Source organism: Armigeres subalbatus, unplaced genomic scaffold (assembly GCF_024139115.2).
Source record: "Armigeres subalbatus isolate Guangzhou_Male unplaced genomic scaffold, GZ_Asu_2 Contig1857, whole genome shotgun sequence".
NCBI classification, from domain to species: Eukaryota; Metazoa; Arthropoda; class Insecta; order Diptera; family Culicidae; genus Armigeres; species Armigeres subalbatus.
Window position 1 is genome coordinate 195,443 of NW_026942680.1, and position 20,610 is coordinate 216,052.

General features: G+C 43.1%; 1 protein-coding gene across 1 annotated transcript in view; it reads right to left on the minus strand.

Annotated features, from left to right (window-relative positions):
• Positions 1-20,610, minus strand: part of LOC134203452 (uncharacterized) — a 57,208-nt gene that overhangs the window by 19,992 nt on the left and 16,606 nt on the right. Inside the window, 8 exon segments of the mRNA XM_062678330.1 lie at positions 76-233; positions 8,947-9,114; positions 10,458-10,782; positions 17,346-17,524; positions 17,588-17,791; positions 17,847-18,143; positions 18,201-18,600; positions 18,663-18,820. Coding sequence (XP_062534314.1) covers positions 76-233; positions 8,947-9,114; positions 10,458-10,782; positions 17,346-17,524; positions 17,588-17,791; positions 17,847-18,143; positions 18,201-18,600; positions 18,663-18,820 — 1,889 coding nt within the window.

Consider the following 20,610-nt stretch of genomic DNA (forward strand, 5'->3'; position numbering starts at 1 on the left):
CTGGTTTTCGGGTTTTCCAGCACATTATTGCTGGAATCCTTCATTAGGTACAACAATTATCCTTTGGTTACTTACTCAAAAACGTACGGGCCCATCTCGCGCACGTGAGGTTTTCCGCCCTTCATCACAACATCCGGGTTGGTCACGTGGAACAAGTACAACTTAAAATCGAGGGGAAATGGAATTTTCTCAAACATGGCACGCGTTGGGGACCCCGGTTTCAGCATCAAATTCTGGAAGGTTTAAAGCTTATTAGACTGCTTCTGACAATTGGAAATTTTGCACAACCATTCTAACATAGCTAGGCAACCATTATAAGTTAACGAAGATAGCCCACTACATTACACAAGTCAAGACCGGTGGCTGTCCCGAAGGCGTTTAACTATTTTATATAAATCAGAAACTCATCTATTATCATCTCATCTGAAAAAGTATCTGCTTTCAGCAAACAGACTATTGGCGGCCACCCACTGCACATCGCATCGAATAACAACGGACAACTAAATATATTCCTACACCTCACGGCATGGAAGTTGGAAGGACTTTCGTCCCCCGTAAAATATCCACACGGTGACAAGGAAATCAGCTTGCCTAGTGACGAAAAACCAAATCAACCACGTTCTAACCGACGCACGTTCAATTTTTCTCCGACATCACGAACATCCGCGTTACTGCAACACCGCACAAGGGCGAACGAGAAACGATACAAACGTGCGCGGGATAGACAAAACTCGACTTTCCGGAATAAAGTGCAATACACAGTCAACAAACAGCCATGTCCTCCCATTTTTATCTGTCACGGTTCACGAAGGCTAGGGGTGGATTTTGGAAGTGAAATCGGCGGAAAATTATTAAGCTCTTTTTCACGTTGCAATCTTTACAGATACGTATTTCAACCTCAACTATAATGCTATCTTCAATGTCTCGTACTTGAGTCGACTCTACAGAACGATTTAGGTCAACTTTTGAGCAATGTCTTCGAAATTTGATTTATTTTTAACCTTACTAAGATGTTGGGGTCAATATGACCCAAAACGAAACTTCAAAGTAAAATAACTTTTTACCTGATAATCCGATCGTTCTGAAATTTCTTGACTTTTAATATTTTGTGGAAATTAAGCATCTGACATGAAAAAAGTATTTTAAGGTGCAACAGGAACGACCCCACAAAAAAAGTTACGAATAAGATGTTAGGGTCATATTGACCCAGAAATGTAAATGCTTATAAAACAGTCAAATTATAACCGAATTACAAAGTTTATATACCGTTCGAAAGATAAACTCATCAATTTTGTGGCTATGTGCTGATGAGCTGGTTCTGGAGACAATGGCCATCGGGAAACGATTTCCACGGGGACCTTGTCGGTCATATAAGGGGAGCATGAAAATCGCTCCATATATGCCATTCGATTGCTAATTCTTCATATATTCTTTTAAAACGGTAATGTATGGTCCATGAGAGGGCTTCCGACGAAAGTAGCCACTCTTGGTACATGCAAGGTGCCCCCGGGGAACACGCAGGAGGGGACATTTCCGTTTTGATGATGATGATGATGATACTACCATCTATTGTAGCAAGGCACCTGCCGATAGCACTGGCCATATCTGACAAACGATTTGATCATGATTATATTATTGTTTGTATTTCATCAAACTCCTGTATGAAGGGCCAAAAATGGGTGGGGTGGTTCCATAAGCAGAAACACTTATGCGAATCCACGGGATGTATAGAGAATCTCCTTCCAGAAGAAAGTTCGTACATACAATAATATAATCTAGCCTTCGTTTCCCAGATTGACCCAATAGATGGGGAGAAGAGCCCGCCCTTTATCCACGAGATGTTAACAACAGGAAGTTGGCGATTCCACTCTTCCTATCCAAATCGCTTCAATCGGGTGCCCTGATGGTTATTTTTTTTTGTATTTGATCATATAGTTTCAATATTATTTGGTAAATATATGTTTATAATGGAATTCTCTCACCAAGTTTCAATTCGCATGTCCTGGACGAGGGAGGACCTTTCTTCACAGAGACACTTACACGAAACCCACGGGAAAATGAGAATCTCCTTCCAGCAGAATAATCCAACTAAAAAAAATTATGAAATTTGCAATACTTGTCAAGCTTTCCACGGGATGGTTTGTTTGAAGAAGAGCGCGTCAACTGGTTAACAACTGTTGGAGATAAAAGTATTAGACACGAACGACTAATATTTTTCCTTCCTTGACTCCGATTGGCTACCACTTCATTGTCTAGTTGTAACTTCATTGATGCCCTGATGCACCCTCCCAACCCCATATCATATATAAATATATATACAGTCAAATCAGTAATATTGGAAAGTAAATATGATACACAAATTTAATATAACACAATAATAGACAATATAAAATTAAATAAATGTGATTGAAAATTCAAATAGTCGTAAATTTTATTCACCGGCTTCATCGCTATTTGCTGTTATGTTTTGCCTTTCTCGTATACTAAGTATACGGTAAAGGCTATATGATCGCTCCAAAAACAAACTTTTTATAGAAGGCCCGGAGACCCATAGTGTTATATACCAATCGACTCAGTTCGACGAATTGAGGTGATGTCTGTGTGTGTGTGTGTGTGTGTGTGTGTGTGTATGTGTGTGTGTGCGCAAAACTACTCAAAAAATGTCACTCATTTTTCGGGCACTTATCCTCAACCGATTTGCTCGCAACAAGTTGCATTCGACGCAGAATCCTTTCCCATTGTTTCTTATTGAAAATTGGCCAGGTCGGACTATGGGATCGGAAGTTATGGCCAAAATACAAATTTATACGTAAAAATCGCGTAAAAAATGTCACTCATTTTTCGGGCACTTATCCTCAACCGATTTGCTCGCAACAAATTGCATTCAACGAAGAATTCTTTCCCATTGTTTCCTATTGAAAATTGGTCAGGTCGGACTATGGGATCGGAAGTTATGGTCAAAATACAAATTTATACGTAAAAATCGCGTAAAAAATGTCACTCATTTTTGGGCACTTATCCTCAACCGATTTGCTCGCAACAAATTGCATTCAACGAAGAATTCTTTCCCATTGTTTCCTATTGAAAATTGGTCAGGTCGGACTATGGGATCGGAAATTATGGCCAAAATACAAATTTATACGTAAAAATCGCGTAAAAAATGTTACTCATTTTTCGGGCACTTATCCTCAACCGATTTGCTCGCAACAAATTGCATTCGACGCAGAATCCTTTCCCATTGTTTCCTATTGAAAATTGGCCAGGTCGGACTATGGGATCGGAAGTTATGACCAAAATACCTTTTTTGCCTTTCTCGTATACTAAGTATACGGTAAAGGCTATATGATCGCTCCAAAAACAAAACTTTTTATAGAAGGCCCGGAGACCCATAGTCTTATATACCAATCGACTCAGTTCGACGAATTGAGGTGATGTCTGTGTGTGTGTGTGTGTGTGTGTGTGTGTGTGTGTGTGTGTGTGTGTGTGTGTGTGTGTGTGTGTGTGTGTGTGTGTGTGTGTGTGTGTGTGTGTGTGTGCGCAAAACTACTCAAAAAATGTCACTCATTTTTCGGGCACTTATCCTCAACCGATTTGCTCGCAACAAGTTGCATTCGACGCAGAATCCTGTCCCATTGTTTTCTATTTGAAATTGGCCAGATCGGACTATGGGATCGAAAGTTATGGCCAAAATACAAACTCATACGAAAAAATCGCGTAAAAAAATGTCACTCATTTTTCGGGCACTTATCCTTAACCGATTTGCTCGCAACAAGTTGCATTCGACGCAGAATCCACGCAGGAGGGGACATTTCCGTTTTAGCACCAAAATATACCGTGCGGCGGCTCTGCCGTCATGATTTTCCACAAAATAGAGGATAATGCGCTTGAAATCGATAAAAGACCACATTGGCCACTCCTGGTATATGCAAGGTGCCCCCGGGGAACCCGCAGGAGGGGACATTTCCGTTTTAGCATCAAAATATGCCGTGCGGCGGCTCTTTTGTCATGATTTTCCAACAAACAGATGGTTATACGCTTGAAATCGATAAGTAACCACATTGGCCACTCCTGGTACATGCAAGGTGCCCCCGAGGAATCCGCAGGAGTGGACATTTCTGTTTTAGCACCAAAATATACCGCGAGGCGGCTCTGTCGTCATGATTTTCCACAAAATAGATGATAATGCGCTTGACATCGATAAAAGACCACATTGGCCACTCCTGGTACATGCAAGGTGCCCCCGGGGAACCCGCAGGAGGGGACATTTCCGTTTTAGCACCAAAATATGCCGTGCGGCGGCTCTTTTGTCATGATTTTCCACCGAACAGATGGTCATGCGTTTGAAATCGATAAATGACCACATTGGCCACTCCTGGTACATGCAAGGTGCCCCCGGGGAACCCGTATGAGAGGACATTTCCGTTTTAGCACGAAAATATGCCGTTCGTCATGCTTTTCCACAAAATAGATGATTATGCGCTCGAAATTGATAAGTGATCACATTGGCAACGCCTGGAACCTATGAGGGCCCCCCAGGGATCCCGTAGAAGGAGACAGTTCCATTTTTACACCAATATAAGCCGTGCGGCGGCTCTTTTGGTGTTTTCCTATCAAACAGATGGACGTGCGCTCGAAATCGATAAGTGACCACATTGGCTACATTTGAAACCTCGGAGAACACGTAGAAGAAGACATTTCCATTTTTACACCAACATATGTCATGCGGCGGCTCTTTCGTCGTGATTTTCCTCCAAATAGGTGCCCTCGAAATCGATTATTGACATATTGTCCACCCTTAGAACCTATGAGGTGCCACAAGTCTTCAAAAAGTTGGTTATGCGCTTGAAATTGTTCTTCATTTGAAATTGAGTACTGAGTCAAATTAAAATAGTAGTTTGTGCAACTAGTTGCAAAAAGATGATTTTTTCAGCACGAGTTGTACGTTTATCCAACGAGGCTTGCCGAGTTGGATAAATACTACGAGTGCTGAAAAAATCGAGTTTTGCAACGAGTTGCACACGCTATTTTTTGCAATGACGAAAAATGGGCTTAAATATGATAAGTCTGTACCAAAATGGTAAAATTTTATTCACCTAACATGACCAATTTTGCCAAAAAATCATGTTGCTGCAGAAAACAAACAGATTCCATGTTATCGTGCCCCATTGTGTGTTCGACAGACCATAAGGCGATAGATAAACCTGCCTTTGGAGAATTTGATGTAATGTCCATCAAATTATTTCATTTATTACGTGTCACAGAGAATACACTATTTGAACACTCCCCCAAGCCAATTTAGCTAAATGTGGTCATGTAACTATTGTTCCAATGCTGGTTTTCCATTATAGCACCCAAATGAGTGCTTTAATGGATTTTTTGCAATTCCTGATCATAATATCTGGTTTACAATTCGCCGATGAGTCATGAAACGGCCTACTTTTCCATACCAACGAAATGGGTGCTTTAATGAACATTATGCAACTCAAATGGGTTGCATAATATTCATTATAACACTCATTTGGGTGCTATAATGAAAAACCAACATCAGAACAGTAGTTACATGACTACATTTTGCTGAATTAGCTTGGGTAAGTGTTCAAATAGTGTATTATCGGCGTCGCGTAATAAATGAAATAGCTTGATGGACATGACATCAAAAATTTCCAAAAGCAAGTACATATATCGCTTCACGGATTATCGAACTATGCATTGTTGCACGGCAGCATGGAATCTCTGCAGCAATATAATTAATTGGCAAGAATGATCATATTGAGTAAATTCTGGAAGAAATTAGACAAGTACAAGTATAATTTTGGTACAGATTTGTCATATTAAAGTCCATTTTTCGTCATTGCAAAAAAAAGCGTGTGCAACTCGTTGCAAAACTTGATTTTTTCAGCACTCGTAGTATTTATCCAACTCGGCAAGCCTCGTTCGATAAACGTACGACTCGTGCTGAAAAAATCATCTTTTTGCAACTTGTTGCACAAACTACTATTATGCAACCCATTTGTGTTGCATAATGTTCATTAAAGCACCCATGTCGTTGGTATGGAAAAGTAGGCCGTTTTATCACTCAAACGCCAACTGTAAACCAGGTATTATGATCAGGAATTGCAAAAAAATAGTTTCTGGGCTACTGTGATGATTCCTTCGAACAGCTCTCCAAGGATTTTCTATTCCGCATCTCGATGTTACCATTAGTCGATGGTCCCTTCAATATCGACTCATAGAAGTTTGAGGTTTTCACCGATCGCCGTGGGCAATGATATGAAAACGCAACATTTCGATATAAAAAAAATCTCTCCTTCTGTGAGACTCCTGCGGGTACCTTATAGGTTATAGATATTAAGTTCAGAATGAATGACCTATTTGATAGAAAAAAAAATTAATCTACCTAGTGGTGATGGTGCCTTTATCGTTCGTTCAAAAGGGTTGAGAAATATATAAGAAAAGTCTAATATAACACTAATAGGTAGATAGCTCTTATTTTTCATATTTGTTTATTTGCATTCTAAAATTTTCTGCTGAACGCAACTTATTGCAAGCCAATCGGATGAGCATAAGTGCCAGAAAAGTGATTTTTCCATGCAGCTGCTGAAATTAGTATTTTGGCCATAACTTCGGAGCCCATAGTCCGATCTGGCCAATTTTTAATAGGAAACAATAGGGCAGGATTTTAGTCGAATGGTATTTACTGCGAGCAATTCGGTTGAGGAAAAGTTCCTAAAAAGTGAGTGATATTTTTTGTGCACAGACACTTTCAATGAATTCTTCACGGCACTCCACAATTACCGGAACTGGGCCTGGGGTTCCCCCGGGTTGATATTAGATTTCAAGAGCATAACCAACTATTTGATGGAAAATTATAGTGAAAGAGCCGCTGCACGGCATGTCTTTAAGGGCCGATGTCCACGTGAAGTTTTTTCACGCTGCTTGCACGCCGCGTTCACGCAAGGTACCCAGCATCAAATGGAGTAATGCACACGTAAACGTGTGCACGACTACATTTGATGCCGGGTACCTTGCGTGGACGCGGCGTGCACGCAGCTTGAAAACACGCTACGTGGGCATCGGGCATAAGTAAGAGTAAGAGTAAGCACGGAAATGTCCTCTCCTATGAGTTCCATGGCGGTACTTCATAGGTTCCAAAATGGAAAATGTGGTCACTTATTCATTTCGGTATAAAAACGGAAGTGTTGGTTCCATGAGTGGCCAATGTGGTCACTTATCGGTTTCAGGCGCACAATCATTTTTTTTTGTGAAAAATCATGACGAAAGAGCCGCAGCACGACATATTTCGGTGTTAAACGGAAATGTCCCTTTCTGCGGGTTCCCCAAGGGCACCTCATAGGTTTTAGAGTGGCCAATGTGGTCACTTATTGATTTCGAGCGAATAACCATCTCTTTGGTGGGAAAACACACCGAAAGAGTCGCCGCTCGGCATATTTCGGTGTTAAAACGGAAATATCCCATTCTACGGGTTCCCTGGGGGCCCCTGGTAGACTCCAAGAGCGGCCAATGTGGTCAAATATCGATTTCAAGCGCATAATCATCTATTTTGTGGAAAATCATGACGACAGAGCTGCTGCACGGTACTTATCTGTAAAATAAAAAATCACGATAATAAAGTTAAAAAAAAGCTGCCGCACGGCATATTTTGGTGTTAAAACGGAAATGTCCCCTTTTACGGATTCCCCGGGGGCACCTCATAGGCTCCAAGAGTGGCCAATGTGGTCACTTATCGATTTCGAGCGCATAATCATCTATTTTGTGCAAAATCTTGACGAAAGAACCGCAGCACCGCACATTTTGGTGCCAGAACGGAAATGTCCTCTTCTACGGGTTCCCCGGGGGTACCTTGCATATACAAGGAGTGGCCAATGTGATCATTTATCGATTTCAAGCGCATGACCATCTGTTTGGTGGAAAATCATGATAAAAGCCACACGCCACACGGCATGTTTTGGTGTTAAAACGGAAATGTCCCCTTTTACGGGTTCCCCGAGGGCACCTCATAGGCTCCAAGAGTGGCCAATGTGGTCAGTTATCGATTTCGTGCGCATAATCATCTATTTTGTGGAAAATCATGACGAATGAGCCACCGCATGGCATATTTTGGAGTTTAAACGGAAATATTCCTTTCTACGGGTTCCCCAAGGGCACCTCATAGGTTCCAAGAGTGGCCAATGTGGTCTTTTATCGATTTCGAGCACATAACCATCTGTTTGGTGGAAAATCATGACGAAAGAGCCGCCACACGGCATATTTTGGTGTTAAAACGGAAATGTCCCCTTTTACGGGTTCCCCGAGGGCACCTTATAGGCTCCAGGAGTGGCCAATGTGGTCACTTATCGATTTCAAGCGCATAACCATCTGTTTGGTGGAAAATCATGACGAAAGAGCCCTCGCACGGCATATTTTGGTGCTAAAACGGAAATGTCCCCTCCTGCGGATTCCCCGGGGGCACCTTGCATGTACCAGGAGTGGCCACTTTAATCGGAAGCCCTTTCATGGACCATACATTACCGTTTTAAGAGAATCTATGAAGAATTAGCGATCGAAAGGCATATATGGAGCGATTTTTATGCTCCCCTTATATGACCGACAAGGTCCCCGTGGAAGTCGTTTCCCGGTGGCCGTTGTCTCCAGAACCAGAATATCGCCACATAGCCACAAAATTGATGAGTTTATCTTTCGAACGGTATATAAACTTTGTGATTCGGTTATAATTTGACTGTTTTATAAGCATTTACATTTCTGGGTCAATATGACCCCAACATCTTATTCGTAAGTTTTTTCTAATATCCGAAGAAGGTTAACCCACACCTATTTTCACCATTCTCAAACTGTCAAAGTTAGAGATTTAGAGAAAATCTTATAATACTTTACATATACCTACAGATAGACTTCAAAAAGCAAAAGAATTTGGCAACTTGTACTAACCTTTCTGATCATGGACTTAAGCAGCGCCGGAAACATCCAAAGGCTAAACAACATCCCACCAATCAATATACAGGCACAAATTATGGCAATCTTCTTGAAGTTCATATCGTCCATTTTCATTTTGCTAAGTTTCTTCTTTATCACGTTCAACATCGCATGTGACATTTTTGATTCAAGTTAGACTTCTCTGGTCAATACCGATTTGAGCTGCTACTTCGACTTTGGCACTGCAAACAAATTACAACCTCATTTTATGCTAAGTATTATTATTATTTCATTCATATATATTATATTTTCATATTAATGCAGCCCAGAATTTTCAACACAAATCTAGGTAATTAAAAAACAAGCTCTATAAAATGATAACCAAATTTAAAATGTTTTAAATTGTCATTGACAATTTATACTTGAACAGTAAAACAAATGGATTGAAAATATTTCTATAGTGATTAGACTTTTGCACAACTCCCATCTGCAGTATTCTAAACACCAAACACTAATCCACCTGTTATCGATGAATCCCGGAACGAGATGTTTTTGGCACGTTCGAGCGACCCGACTCCCGAACTAAAACTGTTTCCACAGCTTCGTCCAAATCATCCGCAAACCTGCCGATAGACCCAAATGCAGTATCCAAACCCCACATACTCATCCCTCAAATCGTGACTGATTACGTTATCAAGCTGAAGTGGCAAATTTTAGAATCCAAGAATTGGTGCCCTTGCTCCGCTTTCACCGCCAACGACGACGACAACAGTGGCCACCCCACGTTGACTGTGAGAGCGCCTTCAGCTGGACCGAACCTCGTCGAACCGAATCGTATCGAACGGCTATCGCTTAAAAATGCACTTTTATGATTGGTGACGGCGAGCCGCATAATGCACGTGTTTCCAACTGCAAACTTTTTCCGAAGGTGGAGGGGGCGTCATTTTTTGAAATGCCCGTAAATGTCTATTTGCCGATAATTGACCTATAATTTTACTTGACGCTGGGCCGTGACGGCATCGGACGGATAAGCCACCCAGGTGCAGTACATGATGAGCAAGTATCGAACTTCGACAGGGTGTATAGACACTTGACTTTCGTTGCGGAGCAGCTTTTAATGAAGATATTTTCCCACGGGGTGTCTACTATATTAACAGTTGTGGGAGGTACCCCTTACTTTAGTCCTTGAAAGGGTTTACAGCAAGAGGATATGGTTTTCTTTTTATTTTGGTTTAAATTTATTAGTATGTTGTTAACTTTATCAGTATTTCCTAAAATCTTTATTGTAGATTAACGTAATGAATTAGTTTTGCAATTATTGTTTTTTATGAACAATTCTAAATCTCTACTCACACTGATGATTCTTCCTGCTATTGATTTATGGAAATAAGTTACACAAATTGAAAAATCTTCAACAATTCGGAAAACCTGTGATAGAGATAAGAAAAATACAGATGATGAGCTATGACATAGTTCGAAATGAAAAATAAAATTCTTCCAATAACCTATTATAACATCTTACCTCAGTATCGTTCCTGCTGCATTTCGGTCAGCATCACCTTATGCGGATTTTCCAAACCGCCGATGACGCTTGGCAAGTTGCGCCCATTGTTGATACTGACCAAATCCTTCGTGGTCGGGATGACTGGCCGTATGGGCGAGCTGTTTCTGTTGTTAGTCCCCATGCCACCGGATCCGTTTCCCTTGGCGGAACCATTTGTGACGGCTTCGACCGGAGTAACGTTTCCCGTTTTGGACGCATGCTTGAAGTGCATAAACGTGGCAGCGATGGTTCCAAATGTTCCGATGATAATTGTCAACCATTTGACGGTGGCGTTGAACTTGAGGCCGCTGTGTTTTAAAACGAAAAACGAAATTTTAGGAAGTTAAGCACATGATCCAACACTAAGGTTAAGTGCAATTAGGAGCGCATGTATTGACAATCAATGGATGGATAGCTTTAACATCGTTTCGTATTTTTATCATCCTTGCAGTCGCACTGCCACAACATTGTAGTAGTTTGTTCAACAATTTTGATATTTTTAACATCAAATAAGAGGCTGTGAGTTTTTTTGGTTCTGAGATGATTATGGCCTTCACTGGTTTAGTTTTGGATGAAAAGACACTAAAAGCTGTGGCCCCAAAAGGTCGGAACGACGTTATGACAGCGACTCTCCGTGGATGCGTGTGCACGACGCGGAGGTTTGACTAGAAGAGGCAAAGTCATGGCTTGCTGCTCGCCAATTGACACGCTGATGTTTTTTTTTATATAGAGGTATGAAGGCAAATCTGCATACAGACACCTGAAATTATCACTCAGGGAGTGGGGTTGGCGCGGAAGGCAGAAAGCCAGCCCGCCGGACCCACTAAACCCACCCAAGCAACAGAATGTTACTTGAGTTACCCTCTCTACTAATGCCCTGGTTCCCCCAGGAACTGCCTCCCAGCATTACTTCTGGGGGATAGGCAGTACTTAATGTACTCGCTCATTCACACTCATACAGATACTCATCCCTTATGAGTCTTACTTGGGTGCTCTCTCCAACATACCCTCTGACACACCCTGACACTCTTTCTGACGCACCATATGAGTCTTACCTGGATGCTCACCACTAACATACCATGTGTGTCTAACTTGGGTGCTCACCCTTTACCCACCATGTGAGACTAACTTGAATGCTCATCCTACCACCTGATTCACGCTCTAGCACACAAATCTGAGCCTTATTTGGGTGCTCACTCTAGCACACCCTGCCACTCCTCCTGACACATGCTCTGACACACCATGTTGGACCTACTTAGGTTCTCACTTCTGACATGCCATGCGAGTCTGACTTGGGTGCTCACCTCTAACATGTCACGCGAGTCTGACTTGGATGCTCACTCTACTCATCTCTGCCATGCCTAGAGGTGTCGATAGGTACCAACAGTTCTACGCTACGACCCTCCTATATGCAGTCCATACTAACACCTATGCGGTCACTCTTCTACCATGCCTCGTGGTGGCGACTGCGGTTGCCACCCGCTGCGACACTCTTACCTCGACATGTGCAAACCTCTCATTCACTTCCCCGCGCTCAGCCTGTTTTCGCTCTAACTAACCAATCACAAGTTAGTCATGCTTGTCGACTGCTACTCGGCGCGCCAGATTCTCTGCAAGCTGCAGGCAATCTGAGTGGTTGCAGTCGAAACTGCGTTCCACTTCTCCACCACTTGGCACATCCTCTGGATAAGAGTATCCGGGGTTGTGTCCCGACCGCAAACGTCTAGCATAGCTCTTCATTCGACGTTGAAACGAGGACATACGAACAGCATGTTCTCTGCAGTTTCGTCAAAACCTGGGCAGTCAGGGAAGACGGGGCTGCTCGCGTGCCCAAACCTGTGGAGGTACTGCCGGAAGCAGCCATGTCCTGACAGGAATTGTGCCAGATAGAAGTGAACTTCCCCATGGGGTTTCTCCACCCAGATCGATATATTAGGTATCAGCCGTACCTACCTTTAGAAGAGTTATCCCACTTGCGCTGTCATCTGGCAACCGAAGTCACCCTGATGCGTTCGCGGGCTCCTCTGGTGCCACGTAGCTCGAAACACTCCTCGTCTTCCTGGATGACCAGCCCGACTGGCATCATGCTCGCAATCACGCAAGCTGCATCGTGTGATATCGTGCGGTAGGCAGATATCACTCTGAGACACATTAAGCGGTACGTGCTCTCCAGCTTCCGCAGGTAACTGGTTACCCCCAGAGCTCTCGCCCAGGACGGGCCGCCGTACCTAAGAATAGATACGGCAACGCCTGCCAGTAGCCTACGTCTACTGGCACACACCTTGGAACTGTTGGACATCATCCTCGATAATGCCGCAACAGCAGTCGAAGCCCTCTTGCACGCGTAGTCGACATGGCTGGCGAAGGTCAGCTTGTCGTCTATTACGACCCCGAGGAGCTTCAAACTCCGCTTTGATGCGATCGCGACGTCTCCCATATGAATCACTGCATGATGAACCGACTTGCGGTTGTTGACGATAACCACCTCCGTCTTATGTTGCGGTCAGTTCTACCTCGGAAACTGACTCCCCGTAGACCTCCAAGGTTATGTCATCTGCGAAGCCGACGATCTTAACACCAGGAGGGAGCTTTAGCTTCAGAACCCAGTCATACATAAGGTTCCATAGTACCGGGCCCAGTTTTGAACCTTACGGAACTCCTGCGGTAATAGGTACGCTTCTCTGACCGGCAACGGTCTCGTATAATAGTACACGCTTCTGGAAATAGCTTTCCAAAATCCGGTACAGGCCCACCGGCAGGCTCAGCCAGTGTAACGAGAGCGCGATGGCATCCCAGCTTGCGCTGTTGAATACATTCTTCACATCAAGTGTCACTAACGCACAGTATCGAATACCTCGCCTTTTCTGTTGGATCGCAATCTCGGCGGTCTTTACCACCGAGTTAATAGCGTCCAACGTGGACTTACCCTTGCGAAAACCGAACTGATTGTTAGACAGGCCGTTCGTACCCTCTGAGTACGGGGTCAGCCTGTTGAGGATGATCCTCTCTAGCAACTTGCCCGTCGTGTCTATTAGGCAGATTGGTCTATGCGCCGATGAGTCGCCTGGCGGCTTCCCGGCCTTCGGCAACAACACCAGTTTCTGTCTTTTCCATCTTTCGGGGAATCTACACTCATCTAGGCATCTTTGCATAGCTAGCCTGAACATATTCGGGTTCGCTATGATTGCTGCCTTGAGAGCGCTGTTCGGAACTCCATCAGGCCCTGGAGCTTTGTTCGTTACCAGGGATTTGGCCACCGCGAGTAACTCTTCGTTCGTCACTGGAGCCACCATTTCGGCCGCACCCATATTGCCTTGTGGTGCAGGAGGCCAGGGACTTGTGGCTCGAGACGGGAATAGTACCTCGATAATCCTCGCCAACCTATCCGGGGACCGTTCAGAGGGTGAAGAGCTCCCTTTGGTCTTGGCCATCACTATCCTGTAGGCGTCACCCCACGGATTCGCGTTGGCTCCTTCGCATAGGTTGTCGAAACACGCTCTCTTACTGCTCTTAATGGCCTTGTAAAAGGCCAGTTTCGCATTTCGAAACACTTCACGGCGGTCTGCTCTTTCATCCTCGGTGCGGGCACGTTGCATCCTTCGTCTAGCCTTGAAGCAGGTTGATCGAAGAGCCGCAATCTTGGGACTCCACCAGTATACCGGGCGTCTGCCATTTTTCGGCAAGGCTTTCCTCGGCATGATGGCGTCACAAGCGCGTAATAGGACAGCTACCAACGCATCCCCGCTTAGACCTTCAGTGTTGGCTTCCAGTCCCAGGGCCGCGGTGAAAACTTCGTTGTCGAAGTGATTGGTTCTCCACCCCCGGACCTGACAGGGATCCCCGGACCTCGGATGTTGCACGCCATAGTTGATCTTAAAGCGAATTGCTAGATGATCACTATGGGTGTAGCCCTCGTCCACCCTCCAGTCCAAGTCTGGTGCCAGACCAGGACTGACAAACGTTACGTCAATCCATGACTCGACCCCGTTCCTTCTGAACGTGCTAGCGGAACCATCATTGACTAGCACTACGTCGAGCTTCGCTAGCGCCTCTAGTAACGCTTGACCCCTTCGATCCCTTCGGCAGCAGCTACCCCACTCCACTGCCCAAGCGTTAAAACCTCCTGCTATGACGACCGGCTTACGACCCACTAGGTCAGACGATAGCCTATCTATCATCTGGTTGAACTGTTCTAATGGCCACCTTGGTGGGGCATAGCAGCTACAATAGAACACACCATTGATCTTAGCTATCGCGACACCCTCAGCAGAGGAGTGTATCACCTCTTGGATCGGGTACCGTCCCGTCGTGCAAATAGCCGCCATCCTAGACCTGTCCGCCACCCAATTGCCGTTATCGACAGGGACGTTGTACGGGTCGGACAGGAGGGCGACATCAGTCCTCGACTCCGAGACCGACTGCCACAACAGCTGCTGGGCAGTTGCACAGTGGTTAAGATTCAGCTGTGTTACTTACACGGCTTATTCTTATTTTTCTCTCCGATGGGACACGAAGACCCACCCAGGCTTGCTTTCTGCTGGCACAGATAAGGCACTTTGGTGCCGGGCGTGTGTGTATGTGTGTGCACAAAAGCTATAAAAAACATTAGACAACTTTTCGTATAGTAATCCTTAAGGTCACTCCTGACGGAATCCAAGTTTCAAAGTGCTCGCGTTTTCGGGGGCACACCACTCGATACGGAGGCGGCGCACAACTGTCATTTTTGTTGATTTAGCTTTGCTGCGTCACAGCATGCGTGAAATAATAAAAATGACAGTTGTGTGTTGCTTCCGTATCGAGTGGTGTGCCCCCGAAAGCGCGAGCACTTTGAAACTTGGACTCCGTCAGGAGTAACCTTAACCGATTTTCTCGTTTCATTCGACAGGGGACAAAGCCTTGTTGATCACTATTGAATTTTATAACGATCGGTCATTGCGTTTAAAAGTTATGAAGAAATCGAACTATAGAAGCGCCATATAAGGTTGGTGTCTTAACTAAATGCGAGAAAGGCACCACTAACGCTAGGTGGATTAATCTGCGTTTTTTTTGATGAAATCTACATTTTGAACAATCTTGTGTGAAATTTCTTAAGAACTTTACGTTGATATTCCAGGAAATTTCTCGAGAAAATTCCAGAGAATTTCCCTTGAGATCTCCTTCGAGTCTCCCACGAATATTCTGAAGAATTTTCTGTTTTAACGTTGGCCATGCCCAACTAGTCGTCCTTGTTATTGTAGACTGAGAAATCAAACGTAAAAAACCCTTTCTACCAGACGCATTCTTCTACAATTATGAAGAACTTTCTTTATGAATTTAAAAAAATACTTAACAGAAACTCAACAGGAACTTTCAGTGGATATTCTGAGATTCCCAAAAAATGTCTTTGGTAATTCCAAAGAGCTTCTGTTGGTAATTCCAAAGAATTTTCGAAACTTCAAAGTAGTTCGCTTGGAAAATCCGGAGATAATTTCCAAATGAATATTTTGGAAAAACTTGAAGAATTTTCTGGAGATGTTCATCAGATTTTTAAGGCGAAATTCGAAAGATTCTTCCGTTAATGTCATGAAAATATCTCGAAAAAAAAAGAAAATATCTCGAGAAACTTAAAGAAACGTAATAAAAAATCCCCACGCAGATTCACGCCGCCCCCACTGCCGGCTAAAATGGCTTTCGGCATAACGCCGATAATGCCGCCGCTGAATATCGGACCGGCGCACACCTCTACATCCAATAGACTTTAGTGTGCAAAAATCAAATAAATATAATATTCTTAATCATATTAAAAACTAAAAATCGATCAATGTTTTTATTGTCCTCCTTTTTTAACCAAATGTCCTTCTTTTTCGCTCTATTCGGGTGAATTGTCCTCCTTTGTGAACTTTTCATATGGGCATTCTACGTGTAGTGAGCTAATTGGTGTTCAGCATTAAAGAAAAATGTGAAACTTTGTTAACGAATAGTGTTTAGGAGTGATAGAAAGAAAAGAAAACAGTAGAAAAAATCAAGAGAAAAATCATATGGATGTGTATTTGTTTGATGCGAATGTTCGAAATCAGTATGCGTTCGGAGAACATACGAATGTTAGCCAAGGAAAAAAGTAGTTTTCAGCGTTTTTCCAGCAATTCCTCAACAGTAGTAAGTTTAGATATGTAAAAAATAATGCATCAAGAATCTGGCTTTCTCAGTCTCTGGGTTTATCAAAACGGCTATATTTTGAACTGGCCCGATGTTTCGGCAGGATGTATTCTGCCTTTTTCAAGGGAAAATTATCAGTCAATCGTTTTTCGTTTTAAAAGATATGTCTGTTTCATATTTTTGGGCTTCTTGTATGCAAAAACTTGAAACTTGAGACATATCTTTTAAAACGAAAAACAGTTGACTGATAATTTTCTCTTGAAAAAGGCAGAATACATCCTACCGAAACGTCAGGCCAGTTCAAAATATAGCCGTTTTGATCAACCCAGAGACTGAGAAAGCCAGATCCTTGATGCAACATTTCTTTCCCAGTCACTAATTGATAATAGTGAAAAATTAATGTGAAAATGCAATGAATATGCAATGATGGAGGTAAGTCGGTAAATAGCCCTAAAATATTAACTTAAATTCAAAACTGGATTAGTATTAGTGCGTATTCGAATAAAATCATCATCATTATCGTTTTGATTACGGTTTATAGAGCCTTAAGTGATCTTGTTGTGTATGTTGTTGTTATCACGCCTATCTAGAGAGCAGGAAGTAGAGGGTTCGAGTCGCTCCCAAAACACATGGATTATTTTTCGAAACAAGATATTTAACAAAAAAATGACCTTCGTACAGTCGAGTTGCCGAATAATAAGTTGAATAAATTAATTGTCAATTATTTGTTACTCACAGAAACAGCTGATATTTGAGCTGGTTGGTCCAGGTCTTGTTGAGCGATGCACCTTCTTCGGCCCAGAACAATGGCAAAATAACATTCGGAAGATTTCCGAGCACCGGATGATCCCGAACTGGTTCAAGTTCCATACTGAACTGTAAACGCTTGGCAGCCGAAACAGGCGTTCCTGAAAGCTATAAAAAATCAAAATATCACATATTGGCCCATATTGGCCATCTTCTAGTTTAGGTCCTCACCAACTCAAAATGGATGTACATGTCGTGGTCCTTCTCATTGGGCGTCAGTCCATCAACGGCAGCCAACAGTGCCGGATCAGCATCGTAGAAATGCGGTTTCGAACCGATGAAAGGTGCCCCCAAGCAGGGGCTCAAATCCATTGTTCCCTTCGGTGGACAGTCGTCCGGCGGATCTCGACAAAAGCAGTGGTGTTCCGGTTCGTTCTTAGGATTATTTTTTTCTTTAAGCACGCAAATTTATAACCGTTCATCAACATACCTTCAAATCACCGAAATCCAACTTGAAGAAACTCATCGGCAGACCGGCGTATTTGGATTTGCCGAAATAGTACGCTCCCATCGAGCGACAAATTTCCGGTGACCAAGCCCACAGCTTATCCTTAGTTGTCAGGAATGGAGGAAAAATGGTCGAATCCGTTCCCACAAATTTATTACACTCGTCACCATCGTACATATCCATTTCGGTTTCATCATTATAAGTCACTACCCGTCCTAGATCCTTTATATTCTTGACCCCTCGATACACTGACCACCGACCAGCATCAGTTGCGTTTCTCTGAAAGTAGTGGGGTCAGAAACTTGAACACGTGATTCAACACAGATAAAGCAGTACAATCCCAAACAGCGAAAACACGAAATGAGTCTCATTGTAAGGCGACACTGCTCCTTCCGATTCCAATCCCGAACAAAGCGCCTTTGCTGAAAATTCGTGGCTGCTGCAATCGATATAAATTCCGTCAAACAGCAGATCCATAACTCGAGTCGTCAGAAAGCCCGTCGTCAATGGATCCATAATAATGTTCATCCCTTTTGACACCAGTGGCATCATCGCTTCCCGATCTCGCTGGACCATCAGCAAAGCTCCCAAAACCAATGGATGGGGAATGGTAATGATCTCGTCTCCCGTTAGAGGGGCGGACACGTCCGGCCGAAAAATCCAGGTATTCCGTAGCGTGAAAGTCAGCGTGTCGTCCTCGATGTTGTCCTCGGTGTCGTACTTCACCTTCCATTCCCTATGGTGAAATGAATTAAATTTCCCCGCATTGACATCGGAGGCATCCGCTATGGCACCTACTCGAAATAATAAGGACCTATCTCCCGCACGTGAGGCTTACCGCCCTGCATGACTTCGTCCGGATTGATCACATCGAACAGGTACAACTTGAAATCAAGGGGAAACGGAAGTTCTTCGAACATGCCTCGCATCTGGGTACCCGGTTTCAGCAACACGTTCTGAAATAACGAACGTCATTAGATTTGGCTTTAAAATATTCCAAAATTCTTTTAATACTAGAATATTTTTCATAAAATCTCATATAATATATAGGTATAGGAGTAAACAATATTATTGAAAATAAAACAAGTCCATCCCATCAAGAAACCCGGATCTGCAAGATACTTTGCTTATGAAAAATCTAAGCACAACTTTCAAAGCTGTTAATACCACAGTATACTACATAATAGTTTTTCTTTTTCATACTACAGGCATGGTTTTAGCAAATGGAGAATGTGTATCTCCAACCAGATACCTGAGATAATAAATCGGCTAGCATGGGGTTGGAAGATATAAAAGTTTCTACCCGACCCAATAACATCGAAACCTGGGGTGGCATTGTGCATCTCGATTCGAACGTAATTCTATCGAGTCGAACATGTTTGGCATTACGGGTTTCGATTCGATCTCGAAAACGACTCATCGTTCGAGTATGCTCGAGGAGGTACAAGAATAACGAGATGTTTTGGCATTATGGATGCTCGATAGCACACTGAAAAACGACTCAAGTCGAATGAAGAACACTCGTCACCTTTTTAGCTTTCGAATGTTGTTCGAGAGTCATTTCTTGCTGAAAGTTTTTAATTATATTAAATGTTTTATTATTGTTTCTTGAGGAAAACAATTATCCCGAAATCCGCGTAAAAACGACTTCAACTAAAATTGGTTTTTCGCAGTCTTCACGTATTTCATAACGATTTCAAACCGCGTTAAAAATCCATGAGGAAAATCTGCGTAAAAACGTGCTTATTCCACAACTAGCAGACCCGACGAACTACGTTTCGCCTAAAATTATTTATTATTTATGATCAGAGACAGTTAAGCAAAAAGTTGTGTTTCATTTGTGTGGGAGCCCCTCCTTCTAGAGCGGGGAGGGGTCTCGAACCATCTTAAGAACCTTCTCCGGGCCCAAAAACCCCACCATACAAATTCTCACGCCGATCGGTTCAGTAGTTTCTAAGGTTCAGACAGACAGAAATTCATTTTTATGTATATAGATCTACGTAAAAATAAATTCGAATAAACATAAAACTTATAATTTGTGTCGTAACAATATCTCAATTTACAAAACATGTCGTATCGGCATAATGTTTTAATCGGTTGCAACTGCTCAATAAATGATATTGCTTTTTAAAGTCATCGAGCACAATTTGCTTGTTTATAAATTAACTGTCAATTCATGCCATGAAGGATGCCTTTCCAACAGGCAACATACTACACGCAGATGAAATTACTCTTATTCTCTCTGTTTACTCACATTCGCCATGCGCTGAAGGTTGTCTCTCCTGCAGGCGGCATACTAAACACGGAGACAGCTATCTCTTATTCTCTCTGTTTACATTCCGTTTGACAGAACATACTCGATTGAACTAGTACAACACCATTCGAAAACTTGTACTGCGACTGAATGAAGTCGAACGAAATACATAATGCCGCAATTTTTTCGAAACGAATCGAAAAACTTACGAATCGAGTGATTCGATTCGAGATGCGCAATGTCACCCCTGTTGAGGGGACTCTCTTTTGCACAAGGCAATTAATTGAACGGGGCTACGCAATGGTTCTTTAAAAAGCTACATGTGTCCGCAAGCAGACCCTATCAAGGCAACAGTGTGGCGCTCAAAGCGCACTAGCCTAGTCCTGGTGCTGGGTGGGACTTTAAACTGATTTGACCCGACTGATCGAGCGTCTGTTCACCAAGGAGGTTGTAAGAATCGAATAGCACAGGGGTTCCTTACAGGGTCGATGT